Raw genomic sequence first — 25,459 nt, forward strand, 5'->3', positions numbered from 1 at the left:
TATATCAATTGCAACATTATCGGTACTATCCATATTAAGATGACAATTCACAATATAGTTAGGGCATCGTCTATAGTATGTCATTCAATTTAACACATTACGGACCAATCGTCTTATTGCTAGGTGTACGCAGGGGCCAGATTAAATTACTTTTCTCTATATGACAACAATGGAAACCCGAAAATTCTCGTGAACGGTCGCAAGCATTAGGATCGAAAACACAGGAATTCGATAACGATAATACGCTTAGAAGACAGAAAAAAAAAGAATGTAATTAAATGAATATCAATAAATTATTTCGGAATCTACGTTTTTGGTTTTTACTCTCGAGATTTTAGTATCATGTAATGACTACTTGTCTTGTGCACGTGATCATTATACATAATTACATTTTTCCACTAGGTGATGTGCATATACATCTTTTCTCCACTATTTTCACTGGCAGAGAAACGTATAGTCTACGGTCAAAATCTCGAGGTAGTCTATTCTACACAAGGACAACAAATTATACATATTGAGCTGTATAACATAGACTCGTACTGTTTTTATTCCCATATTGCATATATTGCACTAAATATAAAAACAGGATGAGTTTATGTTACAATGTAGTAAAATAACACTATATGCACACAACAATGAAAAATGGTCGCAATTTCAATTGGTAGCACTGATATTGGTAGGTTATGTCATTTATGTATATTGTTCATTTCCTGGAAAGGTGATATAACCAAGAATAGTTAGAATATTTAAGAAGTTACTTTGAAATACAAGGTTTAAAATATTGGATTATAACATATATTTAAGAACAATGTCATAATTCAAAATACGATTGTTTTAACCCTTCTTTTACTGTAACTATAAACAATACGTATAAACAATATTTTATGAGAAACTGTCAAAACTCAAAAATTATCAGTAAAATTATAAAAGAAAATAATGTTTTCGTTATTAAATAAATAACGTGTTGAATAAAAGGTTCTATTGATCTGTGGCATAACACTGTTTCCTTCAACAATTTAACTGTTTTAACAGTCTCTAACAGTCTTTGAATCTTAATGATCTTCCATATTTTGTTTACATATATTGGTTACACTAAAAGAAAGGATTAAATAACCAATTAAAACAAACTATTGAATTATAAAATTGTTCTTAAATAAACAATTCTATTTTATAAATATACTTTACTATATCTTGATAAATATTACATTACTTTATAATTATACTTCCATCATAATAAATACTCCAAAATTTGTCATTTTTCAGTAACTCTCCCAAGAAACCAGCGATATGTATTTCTAACCAAGCAAGCAGTATAAGTACACTCGTATGCGACCCGGCTATCAAAAATACATACATATGTATAAAGCTGCCAAATCTATCGCCGGTATGAAACCTCAATAATACGTCACGTATCTACACCGGATCTAGACGTCGAGATTCAAAATAAATCCATGGTAATAATTCTTATATTAATAGTTATAAGTATGACAGCTAAGTATTGAAGAAATTAAAGGGAATATAAATTACAACTATTTTACACGATGAAGCAGCATGCGGGTACGCGTTGCGCACGCCAAGAAACGCGCGCACACAATTACATCAAGTTACGCATCCACACGTATACACACTGATGCTCACACCGATCGAGACAATGCGTCAAAGCAGAGGCGGTAATAATCATTCACCTTTCATGTAATATCAAAAACTAATAGATCTAATCTCTTCAAGGCAACAAACGAGAATATATACCGAATATAATCTGCAGAAGAAATGAAACATCGGATAGTTGAAACGACTCAAGAATGGATCCACCGAGAACACGATACAATTGCGTTCATACGCGACGAGTTTCTCGCGATATCTTTCACGGACACGCGGGAAAATCATTCAGCCGATATCTGGTAAAATAGTAAAATTACACCAACGAAAATCCGATCATGGTTTCTGTTATCAAACAAGACACTATTAAGAATCTATGAGAGAGAAACTGAGCGAAAGTATCCGGCCGTGGTACTCGACTGTTCGATTTCTGCACACCAAATTCGATATCCCTATCACAAACTTTTCCAGCTGAATAACGAACGTCGTAATCACGAAAAATATTGTTAATGATTCTAACATCGACATGAATATGTAGTAGAGTATTTATGAATTTATAAAACAGAGTTGTTAGACATATATTCACCACAATATCGAGATGCACGATAGTAGGCGCGGCTTTTCACCCCGTATAGAGAGAAACGATTTCGTGTCAGTGATTTGTCACCTACCTACGTTATTCGAGCGTGTCCTCTTCGTCAACGATCCTCGTGCTATCCACGAATGAAACTCACGATACCGATTTAACACAGAATCACGAACGAATCGTGCTCTCGGCACTTTTCAGCTCGTGCTTGTCGCACGCCAACCGAGTCCGCCATCTTGGGGCAACCGCCAAATCCCCCCAGGCAGGACAATACTTTCCCATGAAAAGTCACTAGGAACCTCTACAGATTTTCCATCTTTATCTCGCTACTACTCTCACCCTTAACCCTTGACAAGCCGACTACAGTATAAGTCGTTCTACTCCTTCTCGATACACTAGACTTTGCAGACATATCTGTGTTTATTGCGATTATTAGTGTGGTATTTGTGCAAATTCATATTTTAATGAGTGAAATGAAATAAAATGGAACCTGGATAGAAAATTGTTTGACAGGCCTATACTTTGGATATTTTACATTTTACATTTTACATATTGTGTGCACTCTGTGCATTTTTCCATCTACAAACTTCCTATAAATACATAAAAATCCTGTATAAACCAATAATATATGAAGTTTACTTTTGGTATCGACAGTAGTTCTAATAGTTCTAAGTTCAAGATAGTTTGGTATCTAAAATTTGTTTTTTATTTAAGATGTGATTTTAAGATTAACATAATCAAATTTGATGTTTTTTAGTACATTCATATTTAGTGTTGTCAGGTATGTTATTCATTTTTCAATTATTAGTCTTGTTAATGGTATAGTAAAGTTTAATTCGAATTTATTCTTGATAATGTCTATTTTTTGATGAATTCACTAGATATATATTGCTGTATTATCGCCACATTGAGATTATTTTGTAACTACATTCTAATTAGTTCTACAATTCAAGTGATACTTGGCATTTATCGTAAATTTTAGTTTTTTATAAATTGATTAACTGATTATTTACTAGCTATACTTATGTAATTGTGTTTAATTCTGTAACTGAAAGTTGATATTTTTCGGCTAGAGCTTTGTATGAAAGGTGTAACTGCTTAAATATAGTATCTAATCTCTAAAAAATATTTATATGTACGTGAACGTACTAATAGTAGACACGTGTACTTTTAATTTAACACAATAAATTTCATAATTAATTTATAATTTGTGTTACTTATATATATAAACAAACGTTTTATCAGTTTTTATATAGTTTATTAAATATGCACTAAACATATATTATAAATATAAATAATAACATTAATGTCGATTTATATCATTAACGAAAAGACAATCAATTTTTGCGATACTACATTTGGATTCACTCCTAAGGTCACATGTGGTGATGACAGTTATATATTACAATTTTTATTGTTTGAATATTTCTCTGCGCTGATTATTAATAATTTCTTCTTTTCTCCAACATATACATATATAATTAGAATAAAAATTAAAACAGACATAATACATTTTTATCTAACTATTTTTAGATGGGGATTTTTACGTAAAGACTAACGTTACTAAAATTTCACGAAAACAAGACTTAGTTCACTCTAGTTAATCGCAATGATTCAATATGTAATTAAGATAAAGAAGAAGATATATCAGTTTAAAATGAAAGTAACATTGTGGAACCAATCAACTCGCTAGCAGTGTGGGATATCAATTATAAGGGGCCTTAAAGAAGGATAAAATTGAATAAAATACATTATTAAGTAAATCACATTTCTGTGATAATTCTTCTAATATCAACTTAGAAAGATACTAAATTCTTAACCTAGACGAAACTTTTTATTTTAATAAAGCAATGTAAAATCATACTTTTCTCTTTATTACATATGTACGTACACAGTTATCGCGGCTAGATAAAATGAGCTCTAGTCTGACATCTATCGGTTTAAACACGAACGATAAACCTACGATTATATGATGATTAGTAGATAGCAGAAATAGTTTAAAATACAACATACGCACATCCATAAAATATACAAATATTCATATTTGTATGAATGCGGAAATACATGAGAAATGTATGAATATGAGCAGAAATCTACCAACATATGTTAAATTCGGGAAATATGTTATAATAATCAGATTTCTATGATATTCATTCTAATAATATTAAAATCTTGCTTTCTGCTAATCGTAATTAATTGATAACCTTAAACATTGCAATTAAATAATAGTAAGGTCTTATGATTTCAATAAAATGTAAACACTTTTTTCCTATATTAATAGTAATTGATCGATAATCTTTAAGATTCAAATTTAATATTTCATTCGACATATCTTTACTGTTCGATATTACATGATATCAGGATCGTGTTTACTATTAAGTAAAATAGGTTTAGAGTCCGTTGAAAAGAGGCAACAGTGCAGAGGTATTTGTCATTATTGCATGAAATAAATAAATCCATTGGCTCCGACTTCCAACTTTAATTAAAAAATATATACCAATAATAATACTTTTTGCAAAAATCTTTGTTACATACAAGATAGTCTGTACGAGCTGATGCAAGTAAGTGCTTTAAAGCAGAATTATATTAATATTGAAACAGCATTAAACAAACTGTCTATAAATGCAACTGAAAAGCCAGTTGTTCGAGCAAAAGCGGATACGTTAGTTACTAAAGTGCATAAATTCGAACTTGTTTCATTAATGATTATGTAGAAAAATTTTTTATATAGAAAAAATGTTGTTAGCAAATCATTGCAATCATTAACAGGTTCAATATCATTCTCATATCTACAGTATCATTATATTATATAATGATGATGATACTACTACGCATAACCAATTTTATTAAAGATACGCGTAACAATGTCAAGGAGTTTAAGAATAAAGCTGTAAATATTATTCCAATTAAATGTAGAAAAAGATTCTAAGCTACAAAAAAATATTTTTCGACAATAACAATGAGATCAACGTGCAGTTAAAAGTTTCAGAGATTTGGACAGAACATGTTTTTGAATCGTTCGTGATAGAATAGTTACTGATTTGTATAGAAGGGATGATATATAAAAATGTAAAGAATAAATTTAAATGTATGTACCTATATATGATTATAGAAAGGAAGTTGTAAAACTTATATTGAGAGCATTTATAATAAAAATTTAAATGTTGATGAAATGAAAGTGGAAATGAAGCAGCTTAATATATTAAGTGAGATTGAGAATGTGATCATTGTTTCTGGAAAATTTAATTTTATAATCGAAAACAAAATTATATCTACATTTCCCAATGTCGAAATAATAACATTACTGATTAACAATGCCAGAGGAGAGTGTTCGTGCCTGGAGCGGTAAAAAATTATTTATGCAATACTTTTTCAAAGTAAAAACTTACCGCATTAGTATTGATGTCTGACGTCTGTAACGTTTATGTAAAATAAACATACACGAAACGCGCTCTTTACCGCTACATACATTGAAAAAAGAAGCAAGCGCGCAACAGTGAAAAATGGAAAGCAAATTAATCAAAAATGTCTAAAGACAAATTTTTATTCAAATCTCAAAGCATCTGCATTTTAAGAGAAAACGTAAAGATGGCAACCCAACCTAAAAACTAACGCTAAGCGACAGGTTATTTTTGTATATAACTCGAAAACTAAGGCCGACTATCGATTGTATGTATAGGAAAAAGTTTTTCAAAATGTTTCACTTCATAACATATTTCAGAATCATCGAAATTGGAGATGATGGTTCTTTGACAACTTCATCCAACTTCTTGTCACCTCTTACGTAGTTCGATGTTTACGTACATACGTGTAAAATAACCTATTATGACGCCTTCTAACTACTATTAGATATTCCTAGATAAATATTCCTATTAATACTATCATGGAGGAAATTTCCTCTCCGATACTATGTATCATGGTAACGCACGTTCGTTATTTCGCCGTTCATTTCGTACAGTCGGTTTCAAAACTATTTGGTCACTACAATCCAGATAAATTAACCTGTTATGCGATATTAAATAGTATCTGACATTTTCTTACGCGTGTTCATAGAAATCACGTTCGGGAACAAATCCTGTATATTTGCCATTCGAAGTTTCTTGCGTGAACTTTGTAAACTATCTGCAGATTTGTGGAAAACATTTTTTGCATATAACAATGAACCCAATAATTGCATCACAAAAAGTTCAGAATAAAAGTTATAGATATGAGAAATATCTGTCAAATGAGAGGTCACACATTACATTTACAAATTCACAAGTATAATTTAAAATTGAATTGATTTCAGAATAGAAATTTTTGTTCGTTTACATTTAATTTTTTATTTTTGTCACTAATTCATCGTTAATCATAATCATCGATATTACTTCTATATGTTTTTATAACGAACATCAAGAAAGGTGGAATTGTTACTTTATTATTAAATAATTAAAGACTTTTAATAATTGTCATCACAATTATAGTTAGGATTAGGGTTAGGTTAGAGTTAGATCTTATTTTTGTCTGCATTATTGAATTCTGATCATTTTTACGTCCTTAATATAAATATTAAGGATAAATTAATACTCTTTATATTATAAACGTGTTTTATCAATGTTAATTGATATTTTATAATTGACCTATGAAAAGTACAGTGATGCATAATTTTTAACACCATTCTCTAATTTAGGATTAAAAAATCGACCAGTTTTGAGTTGTACATTGTAGTGCAGTTCTTCAGGAATTGAAAAAGCCCCCGCCAATTGCTGTGCGACTTTCGAAAATTGTAGAAATTAGGTTCTACGATGACGTCTCTTTAGTTGTTAAATAGTTTTCTGTAAAAGCTAATAAATATTTGGGCATAAAGTTTTCCACACATTTTCAGAATAACAAAATCTACATTTCCACAAAGTTTTAACTTCGCGTAAATAATTGACAATCGAAAATAGTGCGAAATCACTGCAGTAGAGTCTGTAAATGTTGTATTTTATTAAAAATAAAAAATTTTGAATTTTTAACATTTTTATTGCTTTTTATCTGTATTTATTTCAGATAAAGAACATAGAAGTCCAAGTTAAGTTATAGTCCGAATATTTTCGAAATCAACATATATCGTTTCTTTGTTATAAATTTTTGACGAAAATATAGTTACAAATGAAATATGTTTATATCTAGTTGTTTTGACTCATAAAATATACTAATAACGTTTGGCCGGAAAAGAACTGGAACACACTGCATAATTCTTATATTAAATATTTCTCAAAATTTGGTAGTGTAACAGAAATGAGATAGAAGTTAAACGAATACGCAATAAAGCATAATAAACTTTAGTAAATTACTCTGTTATTAAAGAGAAAGTGACTCAATCTGGTGCTAGAAAATTAAAGTGTTTCTTAAGTTTCATATAATAAGGCTATCACAGAATAGAACATTTTTCGTGTAACTTAAATTAAATTGTTATGTTCTGCAAGATAATAATTGATTCGTACACTAGAAATTATATGTGTAATTTACATTTATGTAAGAAATTTTTATTTAACAAATAGCGCGTGTAAAGAGTACAAAAAAATAAATAGAACTTTGAGAATTCTACTTCGAAATTGAAAATTGACTTTCGCCGAAGTTCAATTCAATTGGGTTCAATTCTTAAGCCGATATTCCATTCTTTTTTAGATATCTGCCGTAATATAAATATCCCATATATTTTTTTAAATTTATCAATTACACGAAATTTGACAAAACTCACTTTTTTCAAAATAATTTGTCTAGTAAAAAATTGCTTAAGAATAAAAGTAAAATTCTTTACTACGAATTTAATGATAGAACCGTAGAAAATAATTGCGCGACGAAAATAACCGTTAAATACTTCTGAATTCGCTTTATCATCAAAAAGTATGATTTATTAGCAATTTGTTGTGTTATCATAATTATACTTTCAGTTTTGTTTCATTTACTAATGGAAGACATTTATAGAATATAAGCATTCGTAACACTTAAAATAATTTTATCTCAATGAACGTTATGTGTATGATCATTACGAGACACTTTATCTTTATCAACGTATATACTAGTGATATTGTGAATTCTGATATTCTAATTTCTGTTGTCACGTAGAATAATTAATTAGTTTTCACGTGATTAACTTATATACAACATAACATAATATATTAAGCACATACATATGTAAAGTTTCACGATATAAAGACTAGATATTGTGTAAAAATTATTTATTATCATAAATCTATGACATGAAACTCGGATCCGCAACGAATCTGTTGAACATAATCGAATTTACTTTTAATAATATCGTTGGTCATTCAACACGTCGAGTATAGCAAATCAATTACGTAAATAGTAATAGAATGTAACAGTAGTATGTAGTGTGTAATTACTAAGATCGAGTTTATTGTACCACACCCGTTTGACAAGTTTGCATCACCCAATATACAGTCGAGGACGATTAAAAAATCCGAAATTATAGTAAATTACCACACAAACTGAATAATACGAGAAAAATATAACCGTCCATACAAAATTGTAATGTAACAAATGTTCAATTTATAAAGATACGTTAAAGAGTATATACCGATATGGCGTCCGACAATTGAAATATTTCAAGAGGATTGGTCAGGATAAATAAATACTCACCTTTGTACTCTTTCATCATTATTACTTTGTGTAGCATAATTTATAACAACCAAGGACAGAAAGTCTTGACTTATCCAAACATATCACTCTCGTCCTAACTAAATGTCATGCAGATACATATCGTAGAATTTTTTTACTAACGATTCATTTTACCGAAGAACACTTTCTTTATGTAATTTAAACATTAAATCCCAGCGTATATACGTACCTTAATTACTAAATTTTATCTTTTCATATGTAAAATAGTTTTAAGAAAGTAAAACTTTGTTAGAAAAACTTTGTATACTCGATTAGAATTCTATTATAACATAATTCTAAGATTTATCTTTTACTAGCTAATTTATCTTTTACTAATAAGTGGAAAGCTGAAGTCCATCTTAAAAACAAGTTTTCTATTAATATTTCATTCGTCGTCTAATTAATATTTCAATGCTTTATAAAGCGTGAAGAGCACGTGAAAATAAATTTCGATAATTAAACATAGTTTCGAAACCTACAGTAAAAAAACTGAAAGAACTGAAACAAGAAATTTATTAATTTTGAAAATGTTCTGTCAGGATAAAATCTTGTTGATGGAACATCGAATGTATGTGTCAGTAAATGTTTAATTACAATCTTTAACATCAGTCGATGATGGTCATGTGACGTGTGACGAAATTAATAGTTTTCACACGTACAAATTCATTTATTTTTATATTTTAATATACACGATTGCAGTACATACAGAATATTGTAATAATTCGCACGATAAATAATTCAGAGAATTAGAAAATCCGTATTTTCTGAACTTCGTAACGTGTACGTCTTATTATCCCTCCCATTAACATAGCAGAGTTCTACGAACATTCTAGTTCAGTTTACGACGAGCCACTGGTGAATGTACGGCATATCGTACTTGCGTTGTCCAGTAACGTTTCGCCGTATATTTTACATTAACGTGATTTATTTTTCTCAATCCTTTTCTCCATCGATTTGCGAAGCAATTATCGAGTAAAACACTGTATAACGTTAGATTATAATGGCATCGAACGTAACAGAATTTTATAACGGTAAAACTGTGTTTCTCACCGGTGGAACTGGATTCGTTGGTGTCTGCCTGATCGAAAAACTATTGAGGTGTATGCCCGACTTGAAAAACATTTATGTGCTTCTCCGACCGAAAAAAGGAAAAAAAATAGAGGAGAGATTGGAAGACATTAAAAAGAATTCGGTATACTAATACATGTATATTCAAAATATAGATTTTTTTCGTCATTATCTCATCGAACGAAAGAGACAACCTCTGATATGATAACCTTTAATTTCATTTCTGACCAATATTTCTTTTTTTTAACTAAAAGATATCAAGGCATTTAAATATCTTTAACTTATTAATACCTTGATGAACGCACAATCAACTTTATTTATTGTACGGTTTTCTTTCAACATATGTTATTACCTTAAATCATAGTCGTCATATAAACTCTCTCTTTTTTCTCACTTTTTAGTTTTTGATATACATATATTTCTTTTTTGTGTGTGACCACATACTTATAATTTGAACCTTAAGTATGTAATTTCTTTCTCTTAGAAAGATCGAGTGTTATGTAATTTTTCGTTTTATAATACTTTCTCTACTTAGAATATTTAAATACAATCGTAATTTCGTTTTTATATCGTATTATGAATTTTTCTAACTTTTTCCATTTAAGAATTGTTTACTTATAATTTGAAAATTGGTATATTATTTTACAGTAGTATACATTATTCTCAACTCCATAAATTCGAAAATACAAAAAGTGATAATAATACAAAAACACTGTTTTTTTAAATGTATCTTAGAATTAATTTATTTTAAATCTATTCACAATGAATTATCTAATTGGGATATTAATAAAATATAGAATTAATTAGTTTGGCTTTTGACAAGTTCATCTAACAACATATTTATGTTTGTTCTAATATTTTAGGTATTCAACAGATTAAAGGAAGAGAACAAGACAAATCTTTTTAAGAAATTGATTCCTATAGCTGGTGATGTGGGAGAAGAAAATTTAGGCTTATCATCTGCAGATAGACTGACTCTTGTTGAGGATGTTAACATTGTTTTTCATTCTGCAGCAACATTGGATTTTGAAGCAGATTTGAAATCTAATACAAATATTAACTTATTAGGTACACGCAGAGTCGTACAGCTTTGCCAAGAAATAAGAGATTTGAAGGTAAATTACTTCTATATATTATCTATTAATGTACTTTTAGACAATTATATATCATAACTTAATTCATAGTGTTCTGTTTATTAAATACAATTTCCATTAACTCCTTTTTTCAGGCTTTAGTGCATGTCTCTAGTGCATATGTAAACTCAGTGTTGACTGAAGTGGACGAACAAGTCTATCCTGCGCCATATGATGTAAATGAATTAATCGCGTTAGTAGAAAAACTGGATATTGAAACGTTAAAACAAGAAACCCCAAGTATATTAAAGGATCATCCAAATTCTTACACATTCACAAAACATTTAGCTGAGCATGAAGTTAAAAATGGAGGTATTCCTGCTGCTATTGTGCGTCCTTCAATGAGTATGTATATTACATGTAAAAATATTTCTATTTTCCAAAAAAATTATATATTATAAATATTTTATATTTGCAGTAACAGCATCATGGAAGGAACCAATTCCTGGATGGACAGTATCAAAGAATGGTATACAAGGATTTTTAATGGGTGCTAGCAAAGGTGTTGTAAGAAGATTACCAGTTGTAAAAGACATAATTTACGACTACATTCCAGTGGACCTGGTTGTAAACAATCTCATCGTTGCAGCTTATGCTGTGAATCAAGATAGGTGTGGCAAAATTTACCATACTTAAGTCACTTAACTATTATATACAATAATATCTTCTTGTTACAGTAAAGGAAAGTTAAAAGTGTACCATTGTACATCAGGTACACGCAATCCATTCAAATGGATTAACATCGAACCGAAAATCAATTATTATTTACATAAATATCCATTACAAAGTGCAGTTTGGTATCCGTATCTTAAATTGCTACCTTCGATCTTCATGTTTAGGCTCTCTGCAATTTTTGTACATTTAATTCCAGCATATATTTTGGATATGGTTGCAAGATTAACAGGTGGTCGACCAATGTAAGTTATAAATTATGATTACTTTAATACATAATTTTTAATGTATGTAAATTGCATTTACGATATCAAATCGATAAAAAATATATTTTTCAGTTTGGTACGATTACACACAAATGTTAATAACTCATTGGATCGTCTAAAGACGTTTATTTTTACTGAATGGAAGTTCTATAATTCTCGTACGATAGATTTACATGATTCACTATCAGAGATTGACAAAAACCTCTTTAATTTAGATATTAAGCCACTGATATGGGAAAGCTACTTTATTGATTTGGTACAGGGAGTCAGACAATATTTAAATAACGAATCCCCAAAATCATTGGAAAAAGCGCGTTCCAAAGATAAGATGTAAGTACTTATATAATTTTTTCTTTCCTTAAAAAGAAAATATATGTCAATAAAGAAGTCATTACCTATTTTTTATATTTTTAGTCTACTGGTTGTTCATATTGGCTTGCAAGCTGTATTGTTAGGACTTGTTTGGTGGCTGGTCAAAACTATTTTTGCCACTTCTTGGACTGCTGCTGGTTTAGTTGTTCCTATTACTTATCTTCTTTTTGATGAATTATAGACTACATACATAATTTAATTAAAATTAATAAATATCTCCATTTTATATATATACAAACATGCATATATCGGGTAAGGATATATATTCTCCGGAAGTTCTCCGCGCTTTTTCAGTGTAATTCAGTGTAAAAGAGTACACTCAGATTTTTATACACTGAAAGTGATCAGTGCGGTGTTGGGAAGGACAATTGTTTATACATTATTATAAAATGTTTAACTTTTTCTATAGTTTCATACGATAGTAAACTATGCTGGAGATATTATAATATATATATAACCTACAATAACTGTCGAAATATTTTATTTCTTTTAAATTATATTATAAATTTATTCATTGCTCTGTGGCAACAAGATAAAATTTGCTTTGTACCATTTCATTTAATCGTTAGGAGTTACAAAATTGTGACTTATAATTTATTAATTTTCAAACAAATATTTCTATGTGCAAACTTTTATAACGCAAGATCTAAATATACCATAATAAAATTAATCTTTATGTATGTGCATTATATTTTATTTTCCTTCGTTTTCATAACCTTATCCTAACATCAAATAAAGTTGCATGAGAAAGACTTTACGTGAAACGCAATTCATAAGTAGTCTCTCTTCGAAATACATTCATTTTATAATCGTGATCGTTATCATGAAATGCAACATAATATACGGTACTTCAATAACATGAACAGTGAATATATATACATTACTCGATAAAACAAAGAGATTGAATCACTTTACAGTAAATCATCGTAAAGGTGACTGAGACAAAGCTAGTAAATGTTGAAAGAAAATGCAGCAACGAAAAATTATCAACATGTTTTGCCTACGAAACCAACACATGTATAAATATAGACAGTGTCAATAATAACTTGCGCGTAATTCAAATTCCGCGCGATTTCATTCAAATGAATTCAGATATGGAATCCTCTGGTATCATCCTTCCAGAAGAATAATTACAAGACAATTTTTTTGCGCAATCTTTAATAGTATATTTAATTTTACTTTTATTTATATAAAACATTTAACATTATTCTTCTGGATACTTAGAGCAACAAGTAAATAACAAACAGTACCTTAATTAAAAAATTTGATTAACAAGTTCAATTTATATTGGAAGTTTTACAAAAAAGAAGGACTCTTAGGCCTACCTGGATTAATTCGAAACTGATACGATAATATTATAATCTTAAACTTTATAAAATCATGGTATGTAAGTGGAAAAAGAAATTGACAGAAAAATATTCAGCACATCTTTGTGACTTCCATCCAAGTCACAACATTAGAAACAGAATTTAATAATATAAATGAGTAAAAACAAATTCTAAAGGAATGTTATCTTAATACAACGTTGATCCTTAATGAGGTAATGTAAGGTCTCTTCTTTAGTCACAGTCAATTAGGATGACGAGAAGAAATGGAGGACAGAGGAGTGAAAGTAAAAACAGGATAGGAAACGCAATTTGTTTGTTTTTATACTTATAAAATATTTTAAACGTTAGACTTTGAAATAAATTAAATTAAATAATAATATAATTTCAGCGTAATATAATAATAAAGAATAAAATAAATAATGACTAAAAACTAATGACTAATAAAGAATAAAATAAATAAATGATAACGCAAGTTTAACACATCAACATTATAGAAATAATTTATTATTCACAATATAATTTTGCAACAAATGATTTTGAATCAAAAAATAATAATCACTGTATTTTGACCAAGTATTTGAATGACAAAATCTTTTTACACCTACATATCAAAATATAGGTCTTCTAAATAACGTACAAGCTCAAAGGCTAAAGCGAAATAAGTTCATACATTTTTATTGCAACTTCAAGGTTTTCCATTACATAAGTTGACAAATTGATTGTGCGAAAACTACCAAACGCATCGATCTAAAATTTGGTACCATATTTTAGTATGACCAGAACATACTTATCACAAAGCCTCGATATTGTACGATAATTTTAACTAAAATTATAAACGATTTATGAAAAATGGACTTCTTCGTGCCTTCTACTAATTTGCAACCTAAAAACTAGACATATTGTATTGTATAATATTTTTTAACATATAAAGCGAAATATGAAAAGAACTCGTGTTTTGTTTCGTTTAATAGATACTTTGTTTATGAAACCCCGGAGAAAACTTGTTCGAAATTCGTTTATTTCGTCCTAAATATTGTTCCGGATCTTGTCATGCGAAAACATTTCTACCACAATGCTCAACTCGACTGGATTGGTGCGTTCACTTTTGTTCGGTCAGTCTACCTTGAACGTAACCTCCAAAATTCGACTACAAACACAATGACTTCTTCAGGGGCGAATGTTGAATCATGCAACAAGTAATAACAGATACGGAGCGGGGTGAACTGTAACTAAATGAGCAGATACGATCAGTCGGTAATCGCGTATCTTTACTATAACTCGAAAAGTTACCGGTTTCCTAATCGTACTTGGAATTCTATAAAATTCTCGTCAGACGAGTGAACACCAAGTGAACGCGCACGCAACTCTGTCAGAACGTTTCGCTCCTCTTCTGTGATCGAAGGTCTTATTCTTTAGTTTTGCCACCGCGATCGTTATGCTCGAATTTAGTAATGCTCGAATAGTAATTTCTTTGTTGTAGATACTCTGCATCTTTTCTTGTCGCTTTTAAATATTATTAATAAACTCAAATTGTGAAAGACGGTTCTTAAGCGGTGCGTGTTGAGGACTTTTTGTGTCAATCAGCTGCTGTGATATACTAGGTACGTATTAGAGCACGATGTAATATCGAATTAAGACGAAAGATATGCATTGAGATTTATGTTTGGTAAATTATGGAGAATAATTGATAATATATAATGAATAAAAATCAATCGGGAAATTTGGAACATTATGAAGTAATTGGTTGGATCATATAAATTGAATTGATTTATTACGAGAATAAGTATTAGCCTTTTACAATCGAAGGATTTGAGAGGAAGAAAGATATAGGGTTTAAATTCAAAATTACAAAAGTTTATTATTGGTATTAGTTGATTATGAATTTACAGTCCAAATTTATAGCATGAATTTATAAAGTTTCAAAAAGTGATTCGATTTTGATCGATCCTCAGCTTGTTCTTATTGTTTTATTCAAATTATTCATATAATTCAAACACAAGTGGAGCGAGCCCCTGAACACAGCAACCTTCAGTTACCAAGAAAATGTAGGTGTCTTCGACAAAATCGATATTGTTTTTCATTGAGATTGAAATACGACTGTGCATTTATTATTTTATTCTCCTCGTATAATTTTATTTATAATGTTACGGAAACAAGTTTATATAATATAGAAAATGTTATTTCTTAAAAGATACGATTCTTTTAATTTTATCGATGGTACGATTATACGTTTCCATTGGTTCTGTCCTATGCAATGCCAATAGAATAATTTTAGCAGCTTTTTAAATGAACGATACATTAATCAACAATTATACAACGCTTGTTTTATTAATTGTTTAAGGAAAATCGATAGTACGATTTCGATCTTATCAAGTGAAACTAATCCAATGAATTGCATCGTGTAACAGTATATTGGCTGGATGAAATTTCGCAAAATGTCTAAGTCGAAAGAGAAGTACCTGAGGTAATCCTCTAATGGCCTCAATACCATTGCGTAGGTTGAACTTAAAAGCGTTTGCAACCAGTAGAAACCAAAGTAGTAAAGTGTTTACGATAATTGAGAATCGATGCTGCGGTCTTACCCACAAGGAATTGCTCTTTGTTTTTGCATCACGACAAGCACGATTACAAAAGGATGATAAGACAACATTAGAAATAAAAGTAATGGAATTATTTATTCGTCAAAGTGGATGACACTAGATGCAAGCCTGTGTCCTTTCCAATAAAATATTCTGATATTTCGCAAGCATTAGAGGAGCATTACAGCCAAAATTATATCGAACCTAAAGAAAATGCTATCGATTAAAACTCCTTATTACCAAGTATAATATCAAACTTCGACTAATTATAAATAAAATCTACGTAAGAGTTGTAATTAAAGATCTATGCCTGACATAATTTTAATAATTAAACCGATACTGGACTGTGAAGGACATCAATCGATAAAATTACCGCGTATAAACGATACGATTATATGGTTCATACATAAATTCAAGAAAATTCACGCGAGATATTCCAAGATTTTCTCCCGGTATAATAAAAAAAGTTCAAATAAATAATGATAAGGGATAAGGTATCTGAGAAACGTAAGAAAGAAAACGTACACAAGGCATAGAGATGCTTTGCCAAAAATTGCAACGAAAGTTTTCCATTAGGCAAAACAAAGAAGGAGATCATTTTCACTGTTACTTTTATTTCAAGGCATCCTTTTGACCGTAGTAACTTGAACCTACTTATCTAAATGACAATGATATATTCTATAAATGATATAAATATCAAATAGATTCCATCGAATATATACAGGGTGCTTGGTAACTGGTGGTACAAGCGGAAAGGGGGTGATTCTAGGCGAAAAAAGAAGTCGAAAATATAGAATAAAAATTTTTCGTTCGAGACTTTGTTTTCGAGAAAATCGACTTTGAATTTTCGCGTGCTGGGTACGCGTGCACTTTATCGCGTCTCGTTATAACGGATCTCACTGTAGATCGTTGTAACGTTATTTTTTTAATTTTTAAAATTTAAAAATTTTTTAATTTTTATTCTATATCTTCGACTTCTTTTTTCGCCTAGAATCACCCCCTTTCCCCCTGTACCACCAATTACCAACCACCCTGTATATACAAACCACTATCTATTTATTCGTATAGGAAGTTCCATCAAGAAGTGAAATACATGAAGGATCTGACTTTATCTCGATGCACCAATCCAAGGTTAATAATGTAATGTCTTTTCCAAACATTTTACTTGATGGAACATATTTAAAGATGCCAGTATATGTCGGTTAAACGTATTAACACATCAGCCAGTAGCGCGTTAGATAATACCACAGGTTTTCACTAACAAAAACCAGTTCATGAATATGAACTTGACGTTATTTGCCAGACAAGTTAAAAAATATGTTACTATCTTAGAAAGCAAAGCATTTACAGTAAGACGCAAATTAAATCGGTTCGATACAACGTAAGATCGTTAAATAAGAAACGATTGCTTGCTACAAAAAAAAGGAAACAGTAATGAAAAAAAAAGACAGTTGACGATTATAAATGATAACTGCGCGGGAAAGACATGTTTCGATATCTACAGTAAAAAATTGAAAGCGCTGAAACGAGAAATCTGTTAATTCTGAAAATGTACCGTCGGGATAAAATTCTGTTCATGGGACACAGGGCGTACGATAATTGTTCAATTACAATCTTTAACACGATCATCGTCGATAATGGTTAAATAAGGAACTATCGTAAGAAACTAATTATGGTTAAATAAGAAATTGCTCGCTATAAAAAAGATAACAGTAATGAACAAAAAACTGACGATAAATGATTATAAATTAAAATTGCACGAGAGAAAACATGCAGTTAACGGAAGTTGCTCAATTTTACTATTCGACGATTCGTTTAAATTGTACGATGCAGAGAGTAAAATGTTTTCTCTGTTTTCGCTGTAAATCGACAATTAATAGGAATCAATTCCTTAATTCGTATCTACTAATTTAATACTCGAATGTTTAGCAAGATTTAGCAAATTTAATAAATTTAAAAAGGAAAAAGGATATAATGGAGGAAGACCTCCAATTGATGTGCTATGCACAATGCATATGATTCAATAACCGGTTTCGAAGCTGAAGGTTTGCTTTGTAAATTATCTCGCGTAAACGTACCACAGTCATAACGTAAAATAGCTGACGGTTAGAACGTAAACGAAAATTTCATTACAAATATTTGCCATGAATTGCACATTTTGGTCATCGAAGAGTCAATCACAGTTGTGACATACTATGGAAAATTATTGTGCTAACGGAGGAACTTGCGTGTTTCTAATTTCGATTACAAGCAACGAAAATAGTCGCGTCCTAAATCAGGTGATGAAAAGTTCGACGATTTTTCGATTACGTTACGCCATAAAATAATAGAATAATACACGGTACACGAAATCAAAAACCAGATCGAGACGTCTTTGTTGTTCTCATCGATATTCTACGCACGAACAGTAGCAAGCAAGATTCCAGAGAAATGCTCGCAACACGTTGCGAATATATAACAATGTTCGTGAATTGCTAATAATAATGTGAAGAGATGGCTGGTCTATAGCGTGTCTATGCCGTTTCATGAATAATAATAACAGGCGCTTTACATATCCTTGTTTCGAAAGTGATATATCTCGAAAGCATTAGTTTTTCGAAAAAAAAAAAAAAGAGAGAAAGAAATAAAGAAGAATTTCTGAACGTAATAAACAACAGTACGTTAGTTAGTTAATCGACTTTATCAACAAGAAAGCTAATGTTCGTCAAATATCTTACTTGTATATCACGTGCAAGGTTTTTATAATGTTTAGCCCATAACTCGAAAAGATAGTAATTTCCATGAATGTTTAACTTGAATGGAATTTTTTTGAATGGAAAAAAATGAAAAAAAAAGCACACGTTTCTCGTTTTGCAAACGGAATACGATGTCGTCTAAAATATCATCGATTTAATCCGTGTGCTAATTTTATCTTCTTTATTCTCGTATGAATAACCAAGATCGAGCGGTCATTTTGTCACATGAATTATGGATTTCCGATGATTCCAAGATTTTTAAATGTTACATATGGATGTATGAAAATCCGATTAAAATAATCTGCATCGTAAAAATCATAGAAAGAATTTCTTCCTTGAGCGAATGCATGGGAAAATTTACATTTCCATTAATTCCAATCATTTAATAAGATTGAATGAAATTTGTAAATATTATTGAAACATAGGTAAATATATTGTTATGTGCAAATTATTAATGGAGAAAATTGTATGGTTTCCTTCTAAAATAACACGAATGAAACGCGAAGAACACGTCGAAAAATACGTCAATTTTTACCAATTAGTGTTATAAATATATATGTAACTACAATTTCATAATCGTCGATTTGTAGAAAATGCAAACACATACAAATTTAATTGCACCAATCGGGCGATATCAGGCTCGAAACGATTAAATGAATAATAACATTCAGATTATTGATTGGATTTGATCGCTGATATGCGTAATGAAACTCAAAGGAAATCGCAATGATTAAATAAAGGCAACGAAGCAGATTAACATACAACTGCTGTATTTTTAACTAAACTATTCTAATTTTATTCGAACCTAGTCGAATTGTACTAGATACTATTGCAAATTACTTTCTATATAATATAATTTAAATAATTAGAAATATTATTACCTAAATAAATTTCTATAAACGATCGCTTTATTTTGCATTTGAATAATGGTTCATGAGGAACACGGGGAGAATTTTCTTCACGGCGAGATTTCTCTCGTAAATGCTATTTCCATAATCCTCGAACTCATTTACTTTCAAAGCTTTCAACGCGCCAAGGAGCTATTAAGGTATAAAAAACAATCTTTCTTTAGCGTAATATCGATGCGCAAGAACGCATTTACTGTCTTTTACATTTTCCTTAAATTTAAGAAACAAATTTTAACGGTAGAAAAATAGGATTTGTTCGAAAATAACTGAAAGAACGCAGCGGTGTTATATAACGAATCTTACGTATGTTCAAATGAATATCGAATAAAGGTGAGAAGAGCATCTGGAATACGTCTCGATGAAAAGAAAATCTCGTCCATAAATTTACTCGAAAATAGACTCTCTCTTTCTCGCTCTATCTCAAAAGATATTTTCGACAATAACAAGACGAGGGAAATAAAAAATAAAAATATTTATACGAGCGCAGCTATCTTTTATAAACACGTCCAACCACTTTTTCTGTTTCCTTTCATTGTCATCTTTTTGTCCAGCATTCCCTGAAATATGGCATCAGACGTAGCATCGGTGTCTGCCTGGTTCCAAGGACGAAACGTGTTCGTCACAGGTGGTTCCGGATTTATGGGAAAAGTCCTAATTTACAAACTATTGTTGAGCTGCCATGACCTTGGAAACATTTACGTCTTGGTCAGGAAGAAGAAAGATGTCGATCCACAATCACGATTGAAGCTCATGATGCAGGTATGATGTAGTTTGAATTATTCCAAGAAATTATCGTAACTCATGGCGGATTCAAATAACATCTACGAGCATAATTTAAATCAGAAACGAAACGACATTTCTTTTCTGAAAGATGTGTAGATTTCCCAGTTGAAAGCTTCACGGGGTAATGTTAAAATGTTTTGTGCATATGCTGTTTGAGAAATTGAGGAAACGTTAGAGATTTGAAGCTTATCTCTGTCCTTTTTTTTCATTAGACTTTCAGTTACCAATGCGACAACATCGAACTGTTTTACCGTTTAAGGAGGGAGTAGAACTTTAGAGACTTCGTCGTTGTTTCCGCACATGTATTCAATCGGAATGTGGTATTTGGAATCTTAGATAAATCGATTTCAATTTAATACGTGTGCTTGTTTACTGGGAATTTTTTATTGCTTCGCGTCATCGTTTTTTTTTTTCGACCTCCTTTTGACGACATTAAACTGCACCTGCAGATAATAGATTCTGCGAAGGAATAGAAGATTGCAAAAGTTATTTAATTCTAATGGCTTATAAAACCTATTTGATTCTGTTGTTCTTTATGACACCCTTTGTTGTGATGTGTACAACGTATATCACACGTAGATGGTTGCCGCGCAGCATGACTAATGTTACCAGTAACACGAGATAGGAAGAAAACGTATATACCTATCATTCACGTTGTAGGCCATTGGATTGTAATCATTCATCGATTATAAGACACCGCAATCGATTCAAAGGTTTTTTTGCAGATTATTACGGAAATCACGCAACTATCTGTTTTACGATATTTTTATGGTATATAAATATATTTGAGATCTTTTCTTTTCCAATGTAATTAATAGTTTGCGTTATTTCTCGTGCTATAAAATTGACTATTTGATTAACGGTACTATTCACCGAAGATTTCTTTAGATGTAGCGACTGTAAATAACACAGACCATATAAAAAATATCATAAATCTAGTGGAGAAATAACAGAAGAGCAAGTTTCTATTTCTACGTTAAACTTATCGTTTTGTGGCTCTAGTTAATATTATGCAACAGTGGTACAAAAATTGTCACTTTATATTGACAATTCGATAAGTGGCACTTCTAATACGTGTCAACGAAAATGAAAGGTACGGTTCAGTTTATGGTATATGATAATTTCAGTGTATATGTTTTTACGTGTTCTAGAAAACCAGTAGAAATAAATACATTCACGGTAAGAAAAACGTAAATGCATTTATAGGTAAATCATTAAACAGCACTTTTACATAGTAAGTAATTTTTTTTTCTCGTTCACGATCTAATCTTTTTTTATATCTCCTCTTAATGTATTCAATGAATAAAAAGGATTGAATATTGGAATAATTGTTTATTCATATTTGATAATCTCGATCATGTATGTATTATGAAATATTTCCATTTCTTTTATATATTATCAATTTATTATTATATTCATTATAATTTACAATTTATAATTATAGATCAATTTTCGATTGATTTTTTAGGAAATTCCACTTAAAATGATCGAAGAAAAACATCCTGAGAAATTGGAAAAGATTATATTGATACCAGGTGATACAACTTGTAAGGGTCTTGCCTTATCGACCGCCGATAAGCAGAGATTAATGGATGAAGTCTCTGTTGTCTTCCACATGGCAGCAAACGTCAAGTTTGACTTAACGCTTAAAGAAGCGGTAACGATAAATACTTTTGGTACCAAAAATGTTACAGATCTTGTGAAACAGGTAAATACTTAATCATTTTAATATATTATCATGAATATTTAAAATTTCTTACTATTATGCTATGTATTATAATAGAATTATTACATGTTATAATTATAATAAAATTTGTTTCACTACCTTTTTGATTCGTAATAAGGGAAGTTTAAAGATATATTATTCATAGCTACCTCATTTAAAATCCTTCATTCACGTTTCTACTTCGTACTGTCACTGCAATGAGCCTATACTTGAAGAAAAATATTACCCGTGTGATATGGACCCCGAAGAGATCATAGAAATGGTAAATACTAGACCAGATGACTTTCTGGAACTAATGACACCGACAGTGCTACGAGGATTACCGAACACCTACTCCTTTAGCAAGGCACTCGCTGAAGATTTGGTGCAGAAATGTGGCGTACCTGCAGGGATTGCAAGACCTTCAATAGGTAAATGCGCAATTTTGATAACGTGTACCATTATATGTTAAATATACTGAATTTTGAAACTGTTCTCCCATAAAAAAATGGAGAACACGACTTACTGTATTCTTCCCCTATGATCGTTATATGATTTCAAAATAAATATGCTTATAATATAATGCATATGCCTAGTACGTTATAGATTTAATTATTATGTAAATTTTAATTCGACGTCAATTTTAATTTTAGTGGTTGCATCGTGGAAAGAACCAAAACCTGGTTGGGTAGATAACTTGAATGGACCAACAGGTTTAATGGTAGCTGCTGGAAAAGGTGTAGTTCGATCGGTGCTTTGTAACTACGATTACAAAATGAACATAATTCCCTGTGACATTGCAATTAATGCGATTATCCTACTAGCATGGAAAGTAGGGAAAGAAAACACTAAGAAACCACTATTTATGAACGTTACCGATGGTATTGAAAACTCAATTTCTTGGGGTTGGGCTGTAGATACTGGCAAGAAGTATACCACAATGTATCCCTTTACAGGTTAGTGAGGGAAGAATAATATACTGTTTGAATTAATCTATCCACTTCTAACTAAAATGTACTTTCCTTTATTTTATGCAATAGTATCCGTTTTATATTTATACGGTATGGAATAAAAGAATAAAATGAATAACCTAGAAATTTTGTTTAAGGTGTGCTTTGGTATCCAGGTGGAAGTCTCACTACATTAAAGTGGTTTCATTGGTTGCGTGTGATCTTATTTCATTATATACCTGCACTTCTCATAGATAGTTTAGTTCTTCTAACTGGAAACAAACCGTTTTTAATAAAAGTGCATAACAGAATTAATCTTGGCATTAAACTGATACAATATTATACTACCAAACAATGGAACTTTCCGTAATTACGTTTATTATAAAATAACATAATAATAATACGATAATAAGATACAAATGACTAAAAATTTCGTTTTCTCCTTTCAGGAACGACCGTATGAAAGAATTGCAGTCTGAAATGAATTCCTCTGACAAAGAAGAGTTCTTTATAGATACATCAGAAATAGATTGGGATGAATTCATGTCAATCTATATATTAGGCACCAGACAGTATTGTTTGAAAGACGATCTTTCAACAATACCTCGTGCACGAAAAGTTCTTAGGTGTTTGTATTTCGCCGATTGGTTGGTTAAAATTGGCTTCGCGATTTTTTTCGCGTGGTTTATATATTTGTGGATATACTCGTTTGAAGAACGAATTGCGGCCGTCTTTAAGGTTAACGAGATCTAGATTTCCCGAGATTTAAATATTCTAAAATAAATTCAAATTGACCACCCAATAAGGCAATATTTGTTTTTTATTTCTTTTTGTTGGTGAAATAGAAAATATTTACAAATATTTCTAGGCTGAAATATTTAATTAAGGTGTAGGCGAAAATTTAGGCGAAAAAAATTGTATATAGGATAAAAATATGTTGGTTTTTTATAACTTTTGAAAGTGTTTGAAAATATAATATTAAGACGAAGCTTCTATTTCGTAATTTCTGTATTTAAGAATGTATTATCCACTTCTATCAACATTTCGGACATTACCAAGTCCATAATCGGCTCGATAAAGTCTGCTACATTGTTACGCCCGTTACATAAGAATCGAAATTACCTGACTAAAGTTATATAAGAATGGCCATTTAAATTATCGATACGAACAAAGATTCTGCACGAATGTCAGAAAAAATATGAATCTTCTACTGATAGGTTCATAAGAATATTCATAGAATTCGTAAAATATTCAAATCTAAATTATATTGTAGATCTTATTTGTACTAGTGTACTACTCTTATTTGGCATTAAGAATGGTATAAATATTCAATGAAATGTTAACCTATAAACTGAGGAAAACGAGTTGACACATCATTCGAATTGCTAATATTTCTAATGAAAAATATTCTTATTTAAGAGTCTTCCATCCGTTTTAAATAATTTACCTACATTAATGAAATCAAAATTTTTACTATATAAGTTCTTAATTAAAGGGAAGCATAGTCAACAGGTTAGAAATGAATTAAACAAGAAATCATAGAAAGAATAACGCTGAAATAAAATTGATAACCCTAATATCATTTTTAACTAGATCTAACCTTGAATGTAGAGAAATAAATTCAACAAAAATAACGACTAATACAAATACCAGTCAATGGGTGTGAATAATTCGACCCTATTTTTGTGATGCATCTTGGACCAACTGATGACAATGACTACCTTCAGACGAAAACGAAGACTAAACGAAAAATGACGAAGCACATTGCGAACACGGTAATACCCCAAAGATGTCGAAACATGACACTGTAGCACTCGTCCTCTTTCATTCTCACTCGTGCACGTGCGTTCCTTCTTCTCCCTCCTCTCGCAACATTACCATTTTCACTTTTACTTTTGCGGTACAGCCCTCACTCTTCAGCCATCGCTACAGGTGTGCTGGCGCGTTTCTTTTTGAATAAAGATTGCTCGTGCACGCACGCTTTCGCTCCGCGTCATTCCTCATGATCGCACTTTTACTTTTTGTTGCTACGTCTTTCGTATCTCCTTTTCGTACCTAAAAACTTTTCTTTTCTTAAATTTTGTCACTTTTAACATTAAGAGAAAGACAGTAAACATTTTATTATTTATA

At 30.5% G+C, this 25,459-nt stretch overlaps 3 protein-coding genes across 3 annotated transcripts in view; 2 read left to right on the plus strand and 1 right to left on the minus strand.

Annotated features, from left to right (window-relative positions):
• LOC117241890 (putative fatty acyl-CoA reductase CG5065) overlaps positions 1-2,463 on the minus strand; it is a 42,417-nt gene extending 39,954 nt beyond the window's left edge. Inside the window, exon 1 of the mRNA XM_033508136.1 lies at positions 2,271-2,463. The gene's annotated coding sequence lies outside the window, so the exon portion shown is untranslated. The remainder of the gene's footprint in view (positions 1-2,270) is intronic.
• Positions 2,464-9,824: 7,361 nt separating this feature from the next.
• LOC117241889 (putative fatty acyl-CoA reductase CG8306) lies at positions 9,825-12,569 on the plus strand. Its single transcript, XM_033508135.1, has 7 exons — positions 9,825-10,022; positions 10,762-11,013; positions 11,127-11,376; positions 11,450-11,642; positions 11,709-11,948; positions 12,042-12,299; positions 12,384-12,569. The coding sequence occupies exons 1-7, from the start codon at positions 9,831-9,833 to the stop codon at positions 12,520-12,522; spliced, it is 1,524 nt and encodes a 507-aa protein (XP_033364026.1). The 5' UTR covers positions 9,825-9,830; the 3' UTR covers positions 12,523-12,569.
• A 2,267-nt stretch (positions 12,570-14,836) lies between these two features.
• LOC117241891 (putative fatty acyl-CoA reductase CG5065) lies at positions 14,837-24,311 on the plus strand. Its single transcript, XM_033508140.1, has 8 exons — positions 14,837-15,071; positions 15,150-15,270; positions 20,443-20,650; positions 22,143-22,382; positions 22,546-22,810; positions 23,033-23,335; positions 23,488-23,695; positions 23,779-24,311. The coding sequence occupies exons 3-8, from the start codon at positions 20,456-20,458 to the stop codon at positions 24,080-24,082; spliced, it is 1,515 nt and encodes a 504-aa protein (XP_033364031.1). The 5' UTR covers positions 14,837-15,071; positions 15,150-15,270; positions 20,443-20,455; the 3' UTR covers positions 24,083-24,311.
• The last annotated feature ends 1,148 nt before the right edge of the window (positions 24,312-25,459 follow it).

This window comes from Bombus vosnesenskii, unplaced genomic scaffold (assembly GCF_011952255.1).
Source record: "Bombus vosnesenskii isolate JDL3184/JDL3185 unplaced genomic scaffold, Bvos_JDL3184-5_v1.1 scf7180000016261, whole genome shotgun sequence".
Taxonomy (NCBI): Eukaryota; Metazoa; Arthropoda; class Insecta; order Hymenoptera; family Apidae; genus Bombus; species Bombus vosnesenskii.

Bases quoted from the DNA above. Each gene is read 5' to 3' on its own strand.
- LOC117241889 (XM_033508135.1), top strand. From the start codon at position 9,831: ATGGCATCGAACGTAACAGAATTTTATAACGGTAAAACTGTGTTTCTC. The intron at 11,377-11,449 runs GTATGTATATTA...TTATATTTGCAG, and splicing joins TATTGTGCGTCCTTCAATGA to TAACAGCATCATGGAAGGAA. The intron at 11,643-11,708 runs GTGTGGCAAAAT...TTCTTGTTACAG, and splicing joins TATGCTGTGAATCAAGATAG to TAAAGGAAAGTTAAAAGTGT.
- LOC117241891 (XM_033508140.1), top strand. From the start codon at position 20,456: ATGGCATCAGACGTAGCATCGGTGTCTGCCTGGTTCCAAGGACGAAAC. The intron at 22,383-22,545 runs GTAAATACTTAA...TATTATTCATAG, and splicing joins TTACAGATCTTGTGAAACAG to CTACCTCATTTAAAATCCTT. The intron at 23,696-23,778 runs GTAATTACGTTT...TTCTCCTTTCAG, and splicing joins ACCAAACAATGGAACTTTCC to GAACGACCGTATGAAAGAAT.